The 22,007-nt window shown below is 46.1% G+C and overlaps 3 protein-coding genes and 1 long non-coding RNA gene across 7 annotated transcripts; 3 read left to right on the top strand and 1 right to left on the bottom strand.

Annotated features, from left to right (window-relative positions):
• Positions 1-648: 648 nt before the first annotated feature.
• On the top strand, positions 649-5,931 carry LOC124653333 (vacuolar protein sorting-associated protein 60.1-like). Its single transcript, XM_047192400.1, has 6 exons — positions 649-802; positions 893-1,138; positions 1,218-1,289; positions 4,920-5,031; positions 5,299-5,435; positions 5,757-5,931. Exons 1-6 carry the CDS (start codon positions 734-736, stop codon positions 5,805-5,807), a joined length of 687 nt encoding a protein of 228 aa, XP_047048356.1. The 5' UTR covers positions 649-733; the 3' UTR covers positions 5,808-5,931.
• A 202-nt stretch (positions 5,932-6,133) lies between these two features.
• LOC124653334 (light-regulated protein, chloroplastic-like) lies at positions 6,134-6,947 on the top strand. Its single transcript, XM_047192401.1, has 3 exons — positions 6,134-6,488; positions 6,577-6,735; positions 6,837-6,947. The coding sequence occupies exons 1-3, from the start codon at positions 6,319-6,321 to the stop codon at positions 6,916-6,918; spliced, it is 411 nt and encodes a 136-aa protein (XP_047048357.1). The 5' UTR covers positions 6,134-6,318; the 3' UTR covers positions 6,919-6,947.
• A 4,711-nt stretch (positions 6,948-11,658) lies between these two features.
• On the top strand, positions 11,659-14,716 carry LOC124652762 (ubiquitin-conjugating enzyme E2 variant 1C). Its single transcript, XM_047191803.1, has 4 exons — positions 11,659-11,783; positions 13,565-13,704; positions 14,085-14,210; positions 14,319-14,716. The coding sequence occupies exons 1-4, from the start codon at positions 11,744-11,746 to the stop codon at positions 14,457-14,459; spliced, it is 447 nt and encodes a 148-aa protein (XP_047047759.1). The 5' UTR covers positions 11,659-11,743; the 3' UTR covers positions 14,460-14,716.
• A 4,308-nt stretch (positions 14,717-19,024) lies between these two features.
• On the bottom strand, positions 19,025-20,922 carry LOC124654135. 4 transcript variants are annotated; one of them, XR_006988225.1, is made up of 4 exons: positions 20,888-20,922; positions 20,500-20,638; positions 19,391-20,000; positions 19,025-19,292 (listed from the first exon to the last, which is right to left on the bottom strand). It is a non-coding gene; the product is annotated as an uncharacterized LOC124654135 (long non-coding RNA). The 4 variants fall into 4 exon arrangements; XR_006988224.1 differs by having other exon boundaries at positions 20,866-20,912; XR_006988222.1 differs by having other exon boundaries at positions 20,500-20,916.
• Positions 20,923-22,007: the final 1,085 nt, after the last annotated feature.

Genomic DNA, 22,007 nt, shown 5'->3' with positions numbered 1-22,007 from the left:
GGATCAAACGGTGGGGATGCCGACTTACCTTTTTCCCATATTAGCTGTCTGACGGCCAACGTTGCCTATATATATCATGTAAGATCCCTCTCCTTAGACCATGTACTATGTGCATCCAAAGCGAATCATAGTGGCATATGATGCGGTTCATCACATAGTAGAGCATCGGTTTTTTAAGTCTGACAACAAAAGCGAACCAAGTATTTGATTCGGTTCCTTGCATGCATATGTGGGCCCCTTGGCAGGTATGTGAGGAAGAATGGTTGGATAGAGAGAAAAAACTGCTGGTAGTTTAATAGAAAGTAGGACCCACAGCCGGGGAATTTCACTACATAGCAACAAACTTGCTACCGGTTCCTATTCTAACACATTTTTCATTGAATCGATTCCACATTGTACATGGCCTTAAGAGTGGATTCTCGGTGTCAGACATGATAATGGGCTCGGGCGGGGGCGCTGTCTGTCATCTTGGTGGCATCGTCGGCAGGACCGATGAAGGCTTTGCATATATTAGCCATGAAGATTATCGGTGGTTCGACGGCGATGATAGCCTTTTTAATTGGTATGGCCCATTAGCCCATTACATATTTCCATAAATGAAGCCCATTACATCCGCATTTGTAAGTTTGAGGAAAACGATAACGAAAATGTTCATCTGAATTTCGGAACAGAGAAGCACACTCACTCTGCCCGCCGCCGCCACCGCCGCCGACGACGACGACCGGAATCGGAGATGAAGAAGATCTTCGGCGCCAAGAAGAGCAAGGAACCGGCCCCCACCATCCAGGACGCCACAAACCAAGTCAGCCCTCCTCCCCTTCCCTTCTCCCTATCCACAAATAGGTTCCCTCCATCGAATCCAAATGCTTCTCTTTTCTGAGTGATTGGGCAGATAAACAAGAGGGGGGAGAGCGTGGACGAGAAGATCAGGAAGCTGGACGAGGAGCTGGCCAGGTACAAGGAGGAGATCCGCCGGACCCGGCCGGGGCCCTCGCAGGAGGCCATCAAGGCCCGCGCCATCAGGCTACTCAAGCACAAGCGCATGTACGAAGAGCAGCGCAACATGCTCTACAACCAGACCTACAACCTCGACCAGGTCGGCTTCGCCGCCGACGGCCTCAAGGACGCCCAGCAGACTGTATGTGTACCCTCTGAAGTTTTATCCTGCGACAAAGTTCAGAACGTCGAATGATTTTTGTCTGTGTCTGTGTGTTCAGATGAATGCTATGAAGGCCGCAAACAAGGAGCTTAAGGGGATGATGAAAACCGTCAAGATCGAGGATATCGATGTATGTGGCTTAGCTTTCCCCTTTTTTCACGAAAACGCAAAAGCCTTGCGTTTATGCATTGATAGATAAAGAAGGTTTATACGTACAAAGTCCAGAAGAGGGACCAACACCACGCCGTACAACTCAACCCAAAAGACCTAATCTAGGGGAGGAGTTGGCGAAGCCCCCGGGCGCCCGCGTCCGCCCATTGTCGCGCCTCGGCCTTGATGTCACTGACTAAGGAGGCCACCGAGGGACGCGCGTTGTCGAAGACCGCAGCATTCCTGTGCTTCCAAATCCACCACGCCGTGAGCATGATGAGTGACGAAGTTCCTTTGCGCAACTGGCGTGGGGAGGTCCGCACCACCAGCGGCCACCACTCCGCGAAGACACCCTCAACCGTCGGAGGCCCCACGGTGGATCGAATCCACGATAGGACCTCGAACCAAACTGTCCTAGAGAAGGAACAACCGGTTAGGATGTGCGCCATAGTCTCCACTGACTGGTCGCACAACGGGCATCTTGTCGCGTGGGGCAATCCCCGACGCGCCAGACGCTCACTCGTCCGAAGACTCGTCCGGTGCAAGCAAGTCGGATGAAGAACTTCACCCTTGGTGGCGCCCGGGATTTCCGGCTGAGCTTCCGGGAGCTCGATAGGATCGCCCCCGGAAGAGGGCGTCATAGCAGGAGCCGGAGGAATACCGGCCATCCGTCGTCCACCGCCGGACCAACCTGTCTTGGTCCGGGGAGAGCACCATGTCCCCGAGCCTAATCCATAGTTGAACATACCGCCATAGCGCCAAGGCGCTCGGTGCGCCTCGATGTCCGAGATCCAGCCTGCGCTCCACCAGCGCCTGCCGCACCGTGCGCCGCTTCCTGAGGCGCTTGGGAATGAGCGCATAAACCTCCAGCGCTAGCTCCCTGGTGGACTTGCCATCCAGCCACCTGTCCTCCCAAAAGAGAGCGGACTCGCCGTTGCCCACCACCATAGAAGTGGATGCAGCGAAGGCGTCCAGCTCGATCTTCGAGAACTGCATGTCGAGCCCGCGCCATGGTCGTTGGGGGTCAGTCCGCATCCTCCATAGCCAACGAACCCGGAGGCTGATGGCAATGCGAGCGAGATCCGGGATCCCTAACCCCCCAAACCGCAGCGGGCGGCACACCCTTGACTAGTTGACGTGGCAATGACCGCCATTGGCCTCTGCCCTACCGGCCCAAAGGAAGCTTCGCAGGATCTTGTTAACCTGTTTCAGCGCCTTCTTGTAGAAGCTCAGCACCACGAGCTGATGTAGCGGAATAGCTGCCAAGACCGATCTAACCGGCCGCCAAGCGACCAGCCCCGGGCATCATAGACGCTTTCCAGGTTGGTAACTTGTCAGCCAAACGATCCACCACAGGCTGGAACGCCTCACCCGGTAGCCGACGGATGGAGAGTGGGATGCCGAGGTATTTTACAGGGAAGGGTGCCAACTGGCACTCCATCACCCCGGCAGCGGCATTGGCCACCTCCTCCGTGCAGGCAATCGCAGAGACCGAGCATTTGGCGAAGTTGGTGTGTAGGCCTGACGCGTGACCAAAGAGCTCCAGAATGTCGCGGATAGCGCGCAACTCTGTCTCATCCGGATGGTAGAAGATGACCACATCATCCGCGTAAAGCGACACCGTTCTGGCCAGCTCCCGTCGTGCCAGGCGCCGCAGAATCCCCAACTCCATCGCCTTAGCCAATGCTCGGTTGAGCGTGTTCATGATCAGCACGAACAAAGATGGCGATAGGGGGTCGCCCTGTCTCAAGCCCCTCCTATGCCAAATGGGGGGACCTGGCTCGCCATTGAGCATCACCCTGGTACTAGCCGTGGATAGGAGGATGGCCACCAGCTCGCAGAACCTGGGCCCAAATCCCATCTTCCGGAGGACCTCCACCAGGAACCCCCAAGAGACGGAATCAAAGGCCCGGGCTATGTCAAGCTTGAGCATCACCCGTGGCTCCTTCATCCTGTGCAGGAATCTCGCCGTCTGTTGAACCAACATGAAGTTGTCGTGAATGCACCGCTTGCGAATGTACGCGCATTGGTTGCGATCCACCAGCGACTCCATCCGAGGGGCCAAGCGAGTAGCCAACGTCTTCGCCATGAGCTTGGCAAAGATGTGGATCAGGCTAATTGGCCGGTAATCACCCAAAGCAGCCGCATCCGGGCGCTTGGGCAGCAGGATTAGAAGGGCCTGGTTCAGGCCCTGGAACCCGCGCCCGCACATCGTGAACAACTTATCAAACGCGGCCATGAAGTCCGCCTTCACCGTCCCCCAACAGCTCTGGAGGAACTCAGCCGTAAAGCCATCGGGTCCCGGCGCCTTGCCATGAGGCAAGCGGCAGACCACCTCCCAGATCTCACCCTTTGTGAACGCAACCTCAAGCTCGGACAGGTCCTCTGAGTGTGTGCCCAGGAAGTCCAGGTCCAGCGAGTACTGTCGATCCACCGTAGTGCCAAGAAGCTCCTCAAAGTGTGTGAAGGAAGCTTCGGCCATGGTCGCATGGTCTTAGCTTTCCCCTTATTTGTACTACCATGTATGGTCTGGGTTTTGTGCTGCTGCCATTTTGAGTATTCCCGGTTCAATGTTTTTTCCCGTCATATGTATATGATGTATCCCTCTAAGTTAGTGTCTTTAGCTCGCCGGTGTGCTATTAGAGCATGTCTAACAAACCCTCTATTTTTTTGCCCCGTAAAACGCGAGTAGAGGGCCCTGTATTCACTTTTCACCGGCCGAAAACTCGTCCGAGCTAGCAGACCCCGTATCCCCACCCCGTAAAACAGAATCCTAAGGAATATTCTATTTTCAGCGGCGGCGCGCGGGTGGCTATGGCGGCGGCGCGGGGAAAACGGTTGGGAATTTTGAAATGTCCGCGCGCCCTAGCTGAAATGGGATGAAGGGTTGGCCCTGTATTCAGCCCTCTCATCCCGTACAAGTAAGGGGCGAAGAGCCACCCCGTAGCCAAAACTGTAAAAAATCGTTGCGGGGGCCTGTTTTACGGGGTCTGCTACACGGTCGGGTAGAGCCCTACCCCGTATATCGGCGGTTATTTTACGGGGTTGGGCCTTTTAGGGGGTCTGTTAGACATGCTCAGCAGTAACCATCATTGACTTGCAAAGTCCCAAGCCTTATAGCCCAATAATATATGTAGTGGACTGGGCAATAGAAGTACTATTCGATAGGCCTGCTGTCAAATGTGGTATATCAGAAACTTATTAAGTATCTTTTTAATTCAGAGTTCAGGCTTGTGATTGGCTAATTTGGGATCACATTTCTTAGCCATATCCATGAGCTATATAATGAACCATACTGTGGCCATCAATTTATTTTTTAACAAAAAGTGCATAGGATGTGATCAAAGAGCCATGGCCATGCCAAAGTTTGGTCACCATGCCAATACGGACTAACTTCTTACGGGTGCTACCAAAAACAGTTGCAGAGTTAGTTATGGCGTAAGCGAAGCACGCCTTACTATCCATAGTGTGATGCACAAAGAAACTAAAATGATGGAACAGCCTTAAATATTTTCCTTTCAATGTTGTTGGTTACTGACTTACTGTCCCTTCTTCAATTGATGCCTTGATGGTAACACAAGTTTCTTTACTCGTGAACTGTATTTTTTAGAATATGCAAGATGAAATGACGGATCTCATGGATGTGAGCAACGAAGTACAAGAATCTCTCGGTAGAAGCTACAACATCCCCGATGATGTTGATGAGGAAGAGCTAATGGGAGGTATGGAAACTGTATTTTCAGCTAGACTATGCTAATGTTGTAACTTTAGATGGCTTTATTTGTTGCTCTTTTGGTAGTTGGCCCTTCCCTCTTCATGGATGGTTATGGACTATAACAACATAGCTCTTTGTCGTAGATAGCTTAGGTTCAATTCTTTGGCATTCTTGTCCCAGGCGTGTCTCTATCTCTTTTTGTGGGACATTGCCATTGCAGAGTTGGATATTCTCCTTGATATACTGTCCTCATTGTTTGTATTGAAAATTGCAGAGCTGGATGGTCTGGAAGCTGATATGGAGTTTGAGTCTGCTGCAGTCCCGTCATATCTTGAGCCAGACGAGGAAGCTGATCTTAACTTGCCCGCTGCACCGACTTATCCTACAGCAGTTCCAGTAAACAGGCACCAGGTAAGTGAATTCCATGTGCATGTACAGAAGAATGCAATTTGCACAGCATTCTTAACTTGACATTATCTTGTTCAGAATTCCTGGTGTTTCTTTCCTTTGGAATGAATCAATAAATTGACATTATAAAAACAATGCATGGGTTCTGAAATCCAAACTCAGTATATAGCATCTATTACCAAATTATGTATGTCTTTCTCGCATTTGTCGTTTCTGACTTGGTACCTGGTAGGATAATCTTGCATGATTTGCCATTGTTCACTGACAACTAAGCAGCCATGGTAATTTGCAATGTATCATTTATTTTGTTATTATCTGGTGCAGGAGGATGAACTAGGACTGCCAGCGGTACCTCGAGCATCACTCCGTAGTTAGAAGTATTTTGCGTGCGTTGTTTTTAGTGTTACCTTGTTGTTAAGGTGATGTTAAGAAGCCTTTGGTCTGTGCTTGAGCAATCCGTCCATGTAAAAGCCATTTGTACTGCCTCTGATGATGATGGATAAGCTGTTCTGATGATGTAAAAGCCATTTAACTTGGTTGTTCGCAAGTTGTTGAAAGAAGAAAATAGCAAAGCTTGGATTGCCCCTATAATTCTTTTATTCTGTCCGTATTTTCCCCATTTGTAACAAAAAACTGGGTCAAGATAAGTATGAAGATGGGGGCAGAAATATCTCTAGAATGGTACAAAATTAGGTGCCCCTCTCATTGAGGTAGACAGCCAATAGGAGGATAGCACATGGCCCCAGTGTTATCCAAACTGGACTCACTCCTGGCAGTAGTATATAAGAACCTCCTTGCTTAGGGTGATCGTCAGGCTAACACAGCACAACCTAGTCTTCTAGATAGACAGACAGAAGCAGATCAGGATCAGACTATCTGTAAGAAGATGCAGGCTGCCATTGGTTTGCCGGCCGTGCTGCCTGTCGCTGCAATGGGCAGCAGGCTGGCGGCGAGGCGGAGGAGCATCGTCGCTGCCGGCACGAGAAGGTTAGCTGGCGGCGTCGTTCGTGCAGCGCCTACCGGGGCAGTGGAGGTGGACTACAGCTCTGACGTCTCGTACGTTCTCTCCCTCCCTCACTCCCTCTCATTGTTTGGGCTTGAACTGAACTGAAGTGATCTGATGATGCATATTCGAGTGGTCCAGGGTGTTTCCGATGGAAGCATGCGACCTGGTCGGCGGCGAGGCGTGTGAGGCGGCGGAGATGTACCCGGAGACCAAGCTCGGCGACTCCGCATCTGCTGCTGCTGCAAGCAAGGTGGAGGAGGTGGAGAGGGAGTACCTATCCTACGACGAGGCTAAAACGTAAGCAAGCACACAGAAAAAAGGATTGTGTTTTGGTTTGTCAACGTTGTTGTGTTCGCGAACTTACCAGATCAGTTCCATGGCGGAAAACAAAAATGCAGGGTGTTTCCGGGTGAGGCATGCGACGATCTTGGAGGCGAGTTCTGCGAGGCGCCCTACCAGACGGGAGTCTCCAAGGAGTAAAAGCCGTAGGAGCTACCTCTCCATCGCTTTTTTTTTTTGCGGAATACCTCTCCATCGCTTGGACACATCTACTTGATGATCTTGTACGTGGTGATGTACGAACTATGAAGCTTGTGTAGACCAAAAAAGGTTGAAACTTGAAAGGAGAAATGTACATGTGAATATTTGTCGTGCATGTGAATATTTGTCAGTCACATCCGTTCGTCTTTTTTTTTCTTGGACCATATGAGTTTCGTAAAGATATTTCCTACAACACTATAAGGATCGTGTAGGAAAACATCAGGGACATATTAAGCACCAGGATCTGCCTGAGTAATTGGAAAATATGTTTACCAAATTAGTCTACCGCTAGTAAGTTCTAACGCTCTCCCGCATGTTATTCTAGTGTCCGAGTGTGCATCCAATTCCAACATCGATCCATGGATCCCAAGTTGTAATTCAAGCAAAGTATATATTGTATTAATAACACCAAAAGGACAGATCCTATCATGCCGAATGGGATCAGTAACACGGGCACAAACTACTGAGAACTTCTGCTATGCACGACCGGTCCAGACTAATTCAGTTTGGTCTAATTTATGGAAGCTCGAGATTACATCAAAGATTAAGGCAATCAACTGAAAGGCGTCGCATGGAACTTTGCCATGTCGTGTGATCCTAGCGAATATGCATATTAAGGTGAAGGCACAATGCCCTATTCGCTCCCGGGGAGCTGAAAATGGCAGATATGAGCTATTTGAATGTGATAGAGGAGCGGCTGCTTGAAAATCACTAGGGCTCGAAGAATTCGTAAAAGAAGCTACATTAGTCGATTATTTTGGCTAGGTGACACTAGAATATTTCATTTGTCCCGGCGAAAGAAATTGCTGGTTCTAGGCCAGCCGGAGCTCCAAACACTATTGAGACTTGGTATATTTGGTGGGAGCGCCGATAATATCTCAGAGAAGAAACCGCGCAATCGCCACATAGGACAGGAATGGCGATCATGGTCCTCGCGGCTAATTATTGGGTGCAGCAAAATCAAGAAAGTAGAAGGGCGTCGGGTGGCATGGTTAAAAAACACCGGCAGGACGGCATGATTGGTAAAGCTAAATGCCGATGCCTCTCTCTTTCAGGATGAAACTGAAAAGCAGCTCGACATGAGCTATTATTCTAGATTCAAATGGCTTCGTCGAATCTAGTAACCACCTTCTGATGATGGTTCACAATGTGGAAATGGCAGAGGCTATGGCCATACTACATGGCCTGCAATTGGCGACGCACTTGGGAGTTGGGATGCAATAGATTCGGATAGCTACCTGTCCCCACGTTCCACGTTAGAGAAAATTCGTTTGATGGCATAACAAAAATCTGGCGATGCCTTGTGAAATTATATGTTCAAGGTTTTTTAAATTACAAATTGTCATAAGAGCTCAAGTAGCCGCTGAAAATGGGATTAACTCTTTACGAAAAATTGGCTACTTGAGCTATGTGGCTAGGGCTGGCGGGACTTTGCTGGGCTATGTGTTGTCTAAATCGGCGGCAGCTAGGCAGTAGCGGGGCTGGGGGCTCTAGGCGACGAGGATGGGCGGCCTCCGGGGTCGCCCAGGCGGAGGCAACCCGGGAGGCAGATGCGTTTTTCTCCTTAAGCTTCTACGAAAACTCGCTGATAGCCAGCTATAGCCCTATTTAGTTTCTAATTAGTCTCTAATTTAGCCACATAAATTTCTGAACTTCTCTTTTCTTTTTTATTTCATGTTTCCTAAATTTTTGTCACTGATTCATTAAAACTTGAATAGTTGAATGGGCTGTAGCTCGGATCATGTTAGAGTCATAGTTTTTCTCTTTTTTTGGGCAAGATATAATTGAATTGAAATTTTCCCTATATTTTTAAAAAAAACTCAAATGGATTAGCCCACTATAGCCCGGCTATAACCTTTATTAGCTTTTGAAAATGTTGCTACTAAATTAGCCTGCTATTTTAAACTATGGATAGAAACTTATGATTGGGAAAATAAAAATTTAAACTTATGGATAGAAAACTAAATTAGCCTGCTATTTTAAACTAAATTGGATAAGTGAATTTTTTTTGTCTCTAGGAGAACTATTTTCTTGAGATCTAAAATAAAATTTTGAAGAACTATTTTGAAAAAACTTGTGCATCAAGACAGCCGCCTCGAGCGCTTGTATCTCTAGGCCGTTAGAGCCAAAATGGTCGATTGCCTCCTACTTTATCCCATCTCCGAGTGTCGGTTGACTCCTTTCCTACGATGCCACCATCCCAATAGTTGGAACTTTACGGTCCGTTCGGTCATTGGAACCCTTGCATCAGTTTGACACTAATCATCCGGCTGCTATGTATGGTTGCAGAGAGTCCTCACTTCCGTCTTTGGGACCTGGCGTAACCACCAAAAACCAGAAAAGAAGGTGGATGTGTCAAGAAGGTGCTGAGGGTGACAACAAAAGGAAGGTGGACTTCGACGTGTGTTTTGCAAAAGCTAGGGAGAATTCCGGTGGATTTTTCCAGCATGTGCACACGTCCAGTCTATCTTGCACAAACCTGGCAAATCTTGGCCCGGGAGACTATAAGAAAGGCTAGCAATAACTGGGTATTCAATGTTTTGAGGGATGTCCGTACTAGAATGCAATGCGTGGTAGCAAGAAACACTATCTTATTACTTGTAGGGAGGGACAGCCCTAGCATAATTAGGACCTGGAAAGAACTAAAATATATATAATTTTACACTAAACTCTTATACTTTGGACTTGCTTGTAGAATGCTATGGTATTAGTGAGTATATTTTTTTGTTAGTTATTTTACAAGGTAAACCACGTGGTAAAGTTTGGAAATACTATTTAATTTTTTTTGTTTGCTATCCACTTTTATTGTATGTATATAGAATATACACTTCCATCATGCTATACTTAAACTGATTTTGTTACATTGTTCGTTTCATTATTCGCCAGTTGAGAAAACCTTACATAATTATACAAATTTATGGTAGAGATTTCTAAACCATATGGTCTAAAAATATCTTAATATTTTTTAGTATATGAGTAGGTTAGCATTTATAGAAACATCCAGAACAAAAACTGAACTTTCATAGTATAAGGAGAATTCTTGGTAAGATTCTTTGGTGGTTTTATTTGTAGTGAAATGTGCATTTTTGAGTTATATTGGGTCAATACAAGTTACCAACATGAGTAAGCTTTGTACTTGGTATTGAAATAGCATTGCAAATAGGAACCACCAACTAATAATAAATTGTAATGCATTATGCATATTAATTGTACACATACAGTTTGATTGTTTTACAAGCTCACTTGCAATATGCTTGATACACCTTGACATAAACAAGTGTTCCCAGCCATTTATGGAATAAAAACCCGTGCACTAATTAACTAATCTAGTTAACATAGATTTTAGTGCAACCTGTAGGACTTATGTCACTAACAACCTTAATAAATCGCCCTCTATGATTGAGATTGTTTCACTCGTACATATGTTCTTTTTGAAATAGGGAGAATAGCTTCATCCTGTCCATCAGTTGATGCCTACAACCGCTTTTATTCAACATTTTAGAATTCGTTGGTTTACAGCTCAAGGGTCACACAAAGTGCTCACAAAGATTAACCAGTGGAAAAGAAATAAGATGAAATACATATGCATATTGTAATCTTCTACAAAGCCAACAATCAATCTTGTTGTAGATAGCCCGTGCAACCTTCTCCAGACGAGTGCATCCAGAATTCATATGCGCTCGCTACGCCTTCGTAAAGAAGATAGGATCATTTGCAAATCCAATGGGTAGCCATACAACCCCAAAGTAAAATAAATAACTCTCCAAACAAGGCGAGCAAAAGGACAATCGAAAAAATGGACTCCTTGGAATCACAAAAAAATGAAATTTCTTGCAAGCATGAGAGTTTTGTTCGGCCAAGTTATCCTTAGTAACAATTACTTTTTATGAAGAAATCACATAAAGATCTTAATTTTGGTGGTACTTGTAGTTTCCAGATACAAAACACCGTTTGTCCGTTCATCATATCTGCATACGTAGATTTATCGGAAAACAAGCCTAATTTAGACATTTTTCACACGAACTTATTGTCGACATGTGGTAGCGCAACCTACTTATTCTCGATTAACATTCTTCTAAATTCGACATTTAGAGGCACTAACGAAATTACACCAGCAACATAAATTTAGCAGCACAAACTTTTTCCATCGCACAATATTATAGGTAAATGATACTGTTGGGCAAGTTATGATTGCCCATGCCACCACTACAATAGTGCACTTGGGCTAGTAGTTTTAAACGCCCAAAAATAACTACAATCAGGGACAGTGCAAATAATACTTTTTCTTCCCTTGGCGCTTAGGGTTGCGCCTATTGTACGACATGGATACTAAAACGGCTCGGTTGCATTAATAAATGACGCAAAACCATATGATAAGTGCGTCACATAATTATGAAACGAAGTGAACGAATAGTTACGAACTACTGGACGTCTAGGATCAAATCCGAATTCGCAAATCATTTGCGAATCTCGAGAAAAGTCGTCATATGCAGCCGCACAAACTTTGTAGGTAGTTACCTAATTCATCACATCTCCTGTCCGTCCGTTCGCCCGAATCTCGATCCGACGGCTGACAGCCATCCCCCGGAAGCATTCCATCTTCCACAAGAGGACACGGGAGAATCTCGTTCGCGTTGAGCCGCCGCAGACCTCCCCTTTCCCCTCTCGCGCAGGCGATTCCTCAAATCCCCCACCGCCAATCTCCCCTCCCTACCTCGATCGCATCCTCCCACCACCCGCCGCTCGCCGCCCCGGTCGATCGGCGATGACGCTGGGCAGCTCCGGCGCCGGATCGAGCGTCGTCGGTGAGCGATTTCCCACCCTAAATTCCCGCGCTACTATGTGTTTTCTTCCTCGATCGTGCGGGATCTGGTCTCGCCTGCCGATGAGGCCCGATCCGGTCGTGCGCGATCTGATGCGGTTTGGGCAGGACGTGCATCTCTGGGGGGAGGTATGGTGAGGAATTTGGTTGAGGGACCAGGCGACGCCGACGCCGACGCGTGGACTATTTAGGAGGCGATCGTTGCTAGGCTGGCGATTGGATGCCATATAGATCTCCCTGTTCGAGGGATCGCCCGATATGTTAGCTTGGCGATGTGATTGATTGCATGGCCCGCTTTTACGACACGTCCTGCCGATATGGTCGATGATGGCATCACACGAGAAGACTGTGTTGTAGACTTGTAGTGTTGGATTTGCTATTTTCTGCTTCACCAATTTAGCGGTGGTTTTCTGTAGTGGTGGAACTGTGTAGTATGTGCTAACAAGAGATCGTTTAGAGTTTCGACCATTGTGAAGTATTATCATAGTCATAGGCTCATAGCTCAATTGGAGTATATTGTCTAATAATAAGTAGGGGCTGAGGGGTTATTGGTAGCATGGGATTTGAAGCCGTAATTATAAGGAAGGCCACGATCCTCACTTGACCATGGCTTGTCTCTGTAGACACAGAGTGCGAAGCAAATTGTATGTGTCCATGACCTGTATATTCTTCTTCTACTTCAGAAGAAGGATTTTGGTATCGGTAGATCATTCAGAATGATGTGTAAACTATATATAGGTGGCGTTGCACTAATTGAGTAATTGGACTATCAATCACACATTGGAAATTACTTAGAATGAGGTTTGTGTTATGTAACATCGGACCAAAAGGAGAGATAATGGTAAAACAAAACCAGTTATGTAGATTATTGTTCTATTCCTGAAGCAGACATGATAGGTGAGGCCGCCGCTGGCCATCACACCCATCATTATCTGCTTTGGCAGTCCACCAGCCGCTGCCCACCTCTCTACTCTACTCTGTTACACCTCTCCTTTGCTCCATCCATATCCAGGTCAAGTCATCTGCACCGCTCTGGTGGTGAGGATGGAGAGGCAATGCTAGCAATGAGGAGGAACAGGTGAAGCTGGCAATGGTGATGTAGGAGGGTATTATTAGGGAGGGACTTGTGTACTGTTGCTGCTGGTCCATGTTTGTTGATGGCTGTGTAAGGCCTTACTGTTCTTTCCGCGAGGCATGCACACTTAGATGAGTCTGATGGGCCAAGCTACTTTTCTTTTTCAAATCCCTTGTTTCTTTCTGCTTGCTCTTTGGCTGTCATAACAGTCTGAGGCCATTTTCTTTGAAATTTTATCAATTCTTCATGATGGATCTATGTATATTCTGTGCTTGTTTACATTTCTGGTTGTAAGATCATGTGTGTATGGCATTGTCACACTAGCGCACGTAAGGTGGTAAGGTTGGCGTCCTTACTGTATGGTAGGTGGTGAGGTTGCCTACCGCGCTAATAGCAATAGTGTACATACTGTGTGTATCATAAATCTGATTACCAATTGGGCTGCGCTGAATCAGTGCATCAAATTTCTGTAAGTTTAATTTTCTATGGGAGCTTCTGTTTCATATTTCGACAGTAAATTTGTATCTGTCCTGACTAAAAACTTTTCCTGAATTTGTACCGCACACAAATTGCTGCTGGTTCTTTGATATGTTTTTATTCCAACTTGGGAAAATGTACTGACCTTACATATTTGGTCAAGTAATTTTAGCTCTTTATTGAGGTGACTAATATTTTTATGATGCCTGCAGTTCCTCGGAACTTCAGGTTGCTAGAAGAGCTTGAGCGTGGGGAGAAGGGTATTGGAGATGGAACAGTCAGCTATGGAATGGATGATGCAGATGACATATACATGCGGTCATGGACTGGCACCATTATTGGTCCTCACAATGTGAGTTACAGTTTCATTACTCATCAGTCAGTCACACATGTATTCCTTGAAACTAGCAAAATAAACTTAAAAGCCTACATCAGTATTTTTCATTCACGGTTGTGTTGGTGGAAATGGCTATTGACACTAGGCACAACATTTGCAGGATGGGGATTAGTATATCTACCATGGCTGCTATGTAGAGACAAATTGTAGTTTTTCAGTTAGCTCCCAGTTTGCACTATGCTTAGAAAATCAGTTCTTATTGTATCAAAAATTCAAAATCTATAAGCTGCAAAGATTGCTCCAAGAAATGTTTGCATGTTGTTTCCCTCTTGTTTGTTCATCCAGCTATTGACATGTATATAGTTAATAAATTTTTATCTTACTCCACCTTGCAGACTGTCCATGAGGGCCGCATCTACCAGCTGAAGCTGTTCTGTGACAAAGACTACCCCGAGAAGGCACCATCTGTTAGATTTCATTCTAGAATCAACATGGGATGTGTCAACCACGAGACTGGAGCGGTACTTTCTCTCTTCATGTCCATATCCATGCATAGAAGATAAAGTGTGGTTGATGCATTAGGCTATTCTTCAGATGCATATATTCATTTGGTTGATGTGGTCCTGCAGGTTGACCCAAAGAAGTTCAGCGTGCTAGCAAACTGGCAGCGCGACTACACGATGGAAACTGTGTTAACCCAGCTGAAGAAAGATATGGGAATCGCGCAGAACCGCAAGTTGGTGCAGCCTCCAGAAGGGACGTTCTTCTAGCGGAGTGTTTGCTGGCCCATCTCCAGCTTCAACAGCAGCGATCTATATCACTCCCATGGGATTTGAGTTGTAGATTCAGCATCTGATGCCTGCAGATCTTTTCCCAGTTCTCCAAACTGTGTTCACCGCGATTGCCGCTAATGGAGATGGAATGAAACATGTACCAGTTTGGCGATTCGGTGGTATTAAGGTCTGTAATTCAAGAAACTACCCGTGTCAAGGAAATATAATATGTGTGCACAAGTATGTTTGCCTTCTTTCTCTGAACATAGTTGGGCGTTGTTAAATGTGTTATCCGTGTTTTTGTTGCATTGGATTTTCTGCCTGACCCTTACGAGTGAGCAGGAACTGTTTGCTCGTTGCAGATTTAGCAGTGCAAAAAACATGCAAACTAGTATATGTGTGCTACGAAATTTCAACAAAAATTGCCCTTTGCTAATATCTAGCACGTTAATTTAACAGTGTACATTTTACAATTTTTACATACAACAGCTTATGTACAATCTTCTGTACAATTTTGTATGCATATATGTACAACACATAAATATTTTTTCTGCTCCAGCCTACGTGCCGTAGGCGGTGACGTAGTGGCTGGCCGCTGGTATTTTAAACAGGGCGTACGTTGTTTGATTTAGCGATGTGGTACTAATCGTGGGTGTCAATCGACTAGCCAGGCCAGCGTTCGACGGGACAGAAGTATCGTGGGACTAGAGTGGGCCCAGTAGGAAGCTGGATATACGGTGTAGTTCTGGATTTATTTTCACAAACTGCAGCCCATTTCTTTCGGGACTCTCCAGAAACAAATAAACGCGCCCTCCCTGTTTTCACGCCACGTCATTTTCAATCCAGAAAATGAAAAGAAGACGGGCGTCCTCCTCTCGCGGGCGACCACCGACACCGTCTATATATTACCACCTCCCGCCCCACAACGGATTAAAACCCCGCCCGCCAGCGTAGCGAGCCAACAATTAACGGACGACATGTGTCGTGCGCTTGGCCTCGCTGCCTGTTCTGCTGCTGGCCGCCGCCGTAGCGGTGGCGCCGCTCGCTGAAGCGAGCTTGCCGGGCACCGACGGGGCGTTCGCGGCCGCCGGATCCGCGTTGCAGACGGCCGCCGAGAAGGCCGTCAACCCCTCCACCTTCATCATGGCGGACACGACCCAGAAGAAAGATTGACCCGTCCGGCCATCCGGCCGCGCAATCCATTGATCAATTTGTCCGAGTGCGCAGCCGACGGCGCCTGATAGGAGTATATATCAGTGTGCATGTGATATGTATCAACCGACTGCCGGTTTCGATCTGATGTGAAGTAAACTGGATAGGGTACAAGAATGGTTCAAATGTCATAGCTTGCCATAATGGGTCCTCCACCACTGCGTGCGATTAATTATAATATAGGATACAACACTTTGGAGTATAAGAAGCATCTCCTAAAGCTAACGTAGTATATGGACTATAATTCAGTACAAATCCCATAATATTTCTGACTACTCACTTTGCTGCAGTCGCGGTGGTAGTGTTGGGAACGCCGCTGACAATGTCGTGGCGCGGCTGCTTGGACTATACAGGAAGGTGATAAGGTGCTCAAGCGAGGTGGTGTCCATTTGTGTGATGTTGAGATAGCCGAGAGCGATGGGTATTGTAACTTTAGTCAAGGTAGCGATGCGACTACGCGAGGGGTCACCGTGATCGATGTCTTGGTTGGGGTTGCCGGTGTCGAGGTAGCCGTACATGAAGCAGCGGGCACAGGGAAGCACCATGGAGTTGTGTGCGCAAGGGTGCATTGGTGACGAATACAAGGTCTCAATTGAGGAAGTCATCGAGGAGGGTGTCAATGCTGAAGACGATCTTATCGAAGTCATTCTAGAAGAGGCCACACACTTGGTTTGCCAAGTCCGACGACAAGTCGGGGAAGAAGGCACGCGACTGTGTTTCCAACATCGAGCATGCATAGAATAATGTCGTTACGAACTTCACGCCATGCTAGAGAGACTAGCATAGGAGGCCTCCCGGATGGCCACGTGGCGCAGAGCAGCGAAGAGAGACAGGTGCTGGTGCATTCCGCTGTTGTCGAAGTAGAGAGTGTAGTCGGGGACGAGGCAATGATGCTGACGAAAGAGGTGTAGTCGACGGTGACGAAGACGTATTCGATGGAACCTATGATAGCCTGAGGCGGCCATGCAAGTAACCTATAGAAACACGACGACAATACTTGAAGTAGCCGAGGAAGAACCCGGTGGTGCGACAAAGACCATGCACAGACGGTGGTGACTCGCACCGAGGGATGCAGCACGGTGGTATCTCAAGATTTTGGTGCGTGGGTACACCGAAGATGGACGCATGCAACAACGATACAACCCGAGGGGGTGGCATAGCTGCTGGGTACGAGTGGTGCAACCGATGGAGACCACCGGCAGCGTACATGCCTAGGGAGGCATGTTGGCAGTTTATAATGTGGATCGATGTTGGCGGCGCTGCAACCCAAAGAGGCGACACAACGACACCCCGTAGCTCAATCAATGGTAAGCATGCGTACTTAGTGATGAGGTGAAGACGATCTCGGCAGGACAGCTGCTGCAGCCTTCAGAGGTAGGCATGATAGCAGCAGAGGGGTCGTGTCAGTCAACGTGTTGACAGGGAGGTGGCGCTGTAGCCTGCAGAGTGCTAGGTCGACACCGAGGTCGAAATAGTGGCACACAAGGATGGCGCATGGTGAGCGACACAATTTGTTACATGATCGGTGAACAAAAAGTAAATCACTGGTTAAACCAATTTGGTAGATTTAAAAAAAGCCTCAAGAGCAGGGCAAAACAGGGGCTTCAAGAGAATAAGATCCACCTCACAAAGACTATTATCCTCTAGCTACCTGCGAAACTACCCTAGGTATAGGATTTATACAATAGTATAGGGTTATTTATTCCAAAAACGTAAAATGGATTTTATATAATATCTGACTACTTTGATTTCGGCACAAAAGAAGAAACAGAGTAAGCGAGCTCTAGAATGCAATCAGAGTCTGAAGTGAAAGGTTTGTACACAGAGAGTGGCTAACACCAACAATCCACCTAAATCAAAACGCAGAGATTTGCTTCACTTTTGAAATTTGAAAGCTCCGCTTTATTTGGCATAGCCTGTGTTTCAGTTGGAAGATAATATTTGTTTCATCTCATGCATAATAATATTGCTGTGTAGTTTCTAGTTTGTATACGTCTATGTGCTCGGTGTTTTAAGAAAAAAGATAAATCCGACTTGTTTAAATGTTTTTCCCGCGTCTAATTTTAGTCTAAACACTGTCGAAGCATCCATGTGTGTGTGTGATGTCCACCACACAATACGATATGTTCCTCCGATCGCGCGCGACTACATGCTATTTCTGCCTCCCGGCCGCGCAGCCAACAATAAAACCACATCCACGAGCGCCGCGAGCTAACAATAAACGGACGATCGACATGTCTCGCGCGTTTTCCCTCGCTGTTCTGCTGCTGGCTGCCGCTGTGGTGGTGGCGCCCCTCGCCGGCGCGACTTCAACATCCGACACCGACGAGGTGTTCGAGGACACTGGGTCGGCGGCGCAGGCAGGCGACGAGAAGCCGGCCACCCACTCGGGCTTCAATATGATGCCGTCTTACACTTGATATCAATGTGTATCTATAGTTATATACCTTTAGGGTACCTTTGATATATGGGATTAAAAAAGCATAGGAATAGGAAAGACCTAGCATTGGAATGATGTCTACATGAATTTTGTGGAAAAATTAAGTGTCTTTTCCCTTGTTTGTGACAAACGATTTTCTATAAGGGTTGACATAATGTTTTTTTCCTATAGGATTACACCATCAGATTGCTATTAGCAATTTTTTTTCTATAAGGTCCTATAATTAAATAGCTTGTGCAGAAAAAAAATCATAGTATCCTAATTCTACAGGTTTCCTAAACAAATCCTATGTATCAAATGAGTTCTTACTATTTATTTATATACTAGCTGGTGCCAAGAGCATACAAAATATATCTTACGCCGTTTATTTCACGAATGCGTTCGGATTTCACCCTACCTCTCCATTTTCTGCCAAAAACCTATGCAAGAAGAGAACATGATACCCTCCTCCCCCACCTCGCTCAACGTCGCATGTCCCCTCTTAAGGGAAAATCATTCAAAGAAACATATGTTTCAGTCCACATAAGACTAGATGGACCTAGCGCGCTTTGCCGCGCCGTTCTTTGATATTTTCGCTTAATTTTTTTGCGAGATTTGTACCCTTCCGGTTTCATGTGGGCATTTCGCTGTGGTCAATCGAATAGAATTTGAGCTTCGGAAACAAGCTCTACCCTCACGGTACCACGCTGTGGACCAATTAGAAGCATTAGGGCATATTTCCAGCTCACATTCGCAACCAACAGAGGTTCCAATTGGCACATATCATGGCCTCAAGTGAGTCTATCTCTCCATTATCTTGACAAATATGATGGCGTCAGGTACTCAAGTGGGTCTATCTCCATTGCCTGCAATTACGACCAGCAAGTCTGAGTGCATGTTTGGTGCAGCAGTAAATGAATTTAACAGGCCCTGTCGAGTATATCATCACCATTTCATTAATTTAACATATGAAGAAAGATACAAAAATTGGTGTTTGTACAACAGATAAGACGGTTAACTGGTCAACCCCATGAAGCGCAGTGTAATGTGGTGTACGTCAACCCAAATACTGCTATGGAGATTTCAGCATACGACATCAGTTAGTCCAATGAGCTATCATTCAGCAAAATAAGTCATAGCAGGCCAGTGTATCCTCCGCCTCAAATCCCATGTTCCAACTTCCAAGACATGTACTCCCTCTGTTTCTCAATATAAGAGGTATTGGCAAGCTAATTTAGTTTGCTAAAATATCTTACATTACTGAACAAAGGAAGTATTAAATAGTTCATGCATTTACCAGCTGGTAGAAGTATGCATTGTTCCAAGGGCAATCCCCCTTTCCAAATGCTTCCTTTCCTCCTGCCTACAAATCAGCAATTCTTTGATCCCCAGAGAGCGTGTCCTAAACACAATACCATGATTAGTTATTGGCATGAACAACGAATGACAGATTCCAACATCACGTGAAGTGTGTTCCAGCTAATAGGTAACATATGTACCAAAAATACAGTTTGACGACCATAAGATTACATGAATTTTGTATATGGGAGTTTTAACTCTCAGAATATTCTCATATGATATCCAAATGCCTCAAAAAAAACCTGAGCTTCATATAACAACCATTAACCGAGCCACTCGACCTGATCCATACAATAGCATAAACAACATGGACATTCGGTGACTGAGCCACTCGGATCCCCGACAAGATGCTGGTGATCACTCTATTTTCTTTGAATCCACAGAATCATGCATAATCCTACTCTTTGAAGAAAAACCACCTGCCTCAGGTAAAAAAAGGTATTCTACAGTGGAATGGATATGATAATATAAGTTTGCATATATCTAATGCATATTCATCTAAAGGGCATTTTATCATCGCCAGGAATCTCATTGTTAATCTCCACAAACTGCACAAAAGAAACAAGAAAGCACAAGTACATGGTAAGTATCCGCAAGAAACCCATGAGCTAGAGAACGCTAGCTGCACTCCAGATGGATGACTCAAATGTGCAAGAAACAATTTCACTCACCGACCAACAAAGGTGGATCGGCAGTGTTGCAGAACTCTGATGTATATGGATAAGCTCTGCCTTACTCAAAATGCAAAATTAATCAAAGTTCACGATACTTGCAGAATTTGACCATGCTAGATTGGGAAAGCACATTTTTGCAAGGTAAGATAGAATGCTCAAATAATTACTTCTCTTGTCTTGCTATCAAAGCAAATATTAGATAGTAGATTAAAAATTTATTTGGCACAACATCAATCATTGCAGTATATGAGGAATAATATAATGTTCATGAAGAACATGACGTATCATCTAGCGTTTATGAGCGTCAACAAGGGCAATGTCATCACAAAAAATACTTTTGATAAATTATGAGGATGCTTTCAGAATTACTTACCATCAAATTGCTAGTAATAGATGTTTCATTGGCCATTTATGGCATGCCTCATCATTCTCCTCCATAACAAAGTGTTCAATGTTATGCCTGCATCTAAGAGTCCAGGACAACCCTCTAATATCTCTTTTCTTCTCCCATCCTCATAAATAAAGAAGCATGGTACATTGTTTTCAATATAAAATATATAGTGAAATAGTAAAAAAAAAGTACCTGTAAAATCATATGTTCAGAATTAAATTAAAAAAAGATGGAATGCATTATGTCTGCACTCCATATAATTAATTTCATTGAATAACCAGAGTCTCAAATTTTCCAATGGCACAAATCATGATGCCATGTAACCGAAAAGATAGTGGGTGAACCAACCAGTTTATTTGCGGGTGCATACCGTGGAACTTTCCTCAGTACTTGTATTCCTGTGCTAATCTTCTCTCGGGGCAAGGAGCACTGTCTTTGTTGAGAACTCAGCAACTTGGATGCTATAGTTGACACCAGATCAAATTACCGCCTCCTTTGTTGCCTTCATGGATATCTTTATGTCCTCGTTGACTGAATGACCAACTATTTAAAGCCAGCACAACAACGACATCAGCTGGTATTTTTATGTCCCCATTGACTGAATAACAATTTTAGCCAGCACAACCAGAAAGATCAGCTGGTCAACAACAATATTGTACAGGAAACTGAAGCAACAATAGCCCAATAAATCAAAGCACTAACTAACAGCAGCCAGCAAGTAAGCACACACACAGGTCGAAATCAAACAACCACGCACGCCCAACACAACAGCAAGCATGCTGCAGCATCAGCATCACAGTGACCACGAGTCCGCGTCTCCGCGACATGCAGCAGCAACCAGAAACAGCAAACACGGGACTACTGAAGCTGGGAGGACCGGAGGATCAGGGGAGTGCAGGTATTGGGATGGTGAGACGTACTTACCTTGCTAGCGACTGGAGGTGGCGGAGGCGACTTTAGGCGCCGTGGTGGCGAGCGACTCCAATAGGCGGCGGAGACGACTTCAGGCGCCATGGCGGCAAGTGACTCCAAGTGCCGGCGGAGGCGACTTCAGTTAGCTTGGCGGCAAGCGACTCCAAGCAGCGACGGCGGGGACATGGAATTCCAGGCCACGGCAGCGCTATCTCGGTCGATCTGTGGCGGAGGCAGGGGAATCAGCGGGGCAGTTTGGCCGGGGGAGGGAGAGAAGAGGAAGGGAATCGGGAGAAATATGCGAGACGGAGACGGAGACGTGCTGTGGATTTGCAATCAACACGAAAACAAGGAGCAGCCGACCTGCCGTCAACACATCAAACCGACTTGGTAAGCCGCTGACAGGTAGGCCAAACGCACCGAACAACCACAGGCCTTGGGAACACTGGGAGCTTAGAGCTCTTTAGAGATATGGCTTGCCCAAGCTGAGCCAAAGTGCAAGCCTTTTTTGCATGGCTGGCTCGCCACATTAGGGGATGACCCCATGCCCCTATGTGTCAGCTATGTCTACGCGCCCC

The sequence above is a fragment of the Lolium rigidum genome, chromosome 5 (assembly GCF_022539505.1).
Source record: "Lolium rigidum isolate FL_2022 chromosome 5, APGP_CSIRO_Lrig_0.1, whole genome shotgun sequence".
In the NCBI taxonomy this organism is placed as follows: domain Eukaryota; kingdom Viridiplantae; phylum Streptophyta; class Magnoliopsida; order Poales; family Poaceae; genus Lolium; species Lolium rigidum.
This window is presented reverse-complemented; position numbering and strand designations above follow the sequence as displayed.

Bases quoted from the DNA above. Each gene is read 5' to 3' on its own strand.
- LOC124653333 (XM_047192400.1), top strand. From the start codon at position 734: ATGAAGAAGATCTTCGGCGCCAAGAAGAGCAAGGAACCGGCCCCCACC. The intron at 1,290-4,919 runs GTATGTGGCTTA...TGTATTTTTTAG, and splicing joins TCAAGATCGAGGATATCGAT to AATATGCAAGATGAAATGAC. The intron at 5,436-5,756 runs GTAAGTGAATTC...TATCTGGTGCAG, and splicing joins TTCCAGTAAACAGGCACCAG to GAGGATGAACTAGGACTGCC.
- LOC124653334 (XM_047192401.1), top strand. From the start codon at position 6,319: ATGCAGGCTGCCATTGGTTTGCCGGCCGTGCTGCCTGTCGCTGCAATG. The intron at 6,489-6,576 runs GTACGTTCTCTC...CGAGTGGTCCAG, and splicing joins GACTACAGCTCTGACGTCTC to GGTGTTTCCGATGGAAGCAT. The intron at 6,736-6,836 runs GTAAGCAAGCAC...ACAAAAATGCAG, and splicing joins TCCTACGACGAGGCTAAAAC to GGTGTTTCCGGGTGAGGCAT.
- LOC124652762 (XM_047191803.1), top strand. From the start codon at position 11,744: ATGACGCTGGGCAGCTCCGGCGCCGGATCGAGCGTCGTCG. The intron at 11,784-13,564 runs GTGAGCGATTTC...TGATGCCTGCAG, and splicing joins CGCCGGATCGAGCGTCGTCG to TTCCTCGGAACTTCAGGTTG. The intron at 13,705-14,084 runs GTGAGTTACAGT...TCCACCTTGCAG, and splicing joins CCATTATTGGTCCTCACAAT to ACTGTCCATGAGGGCCGCAT.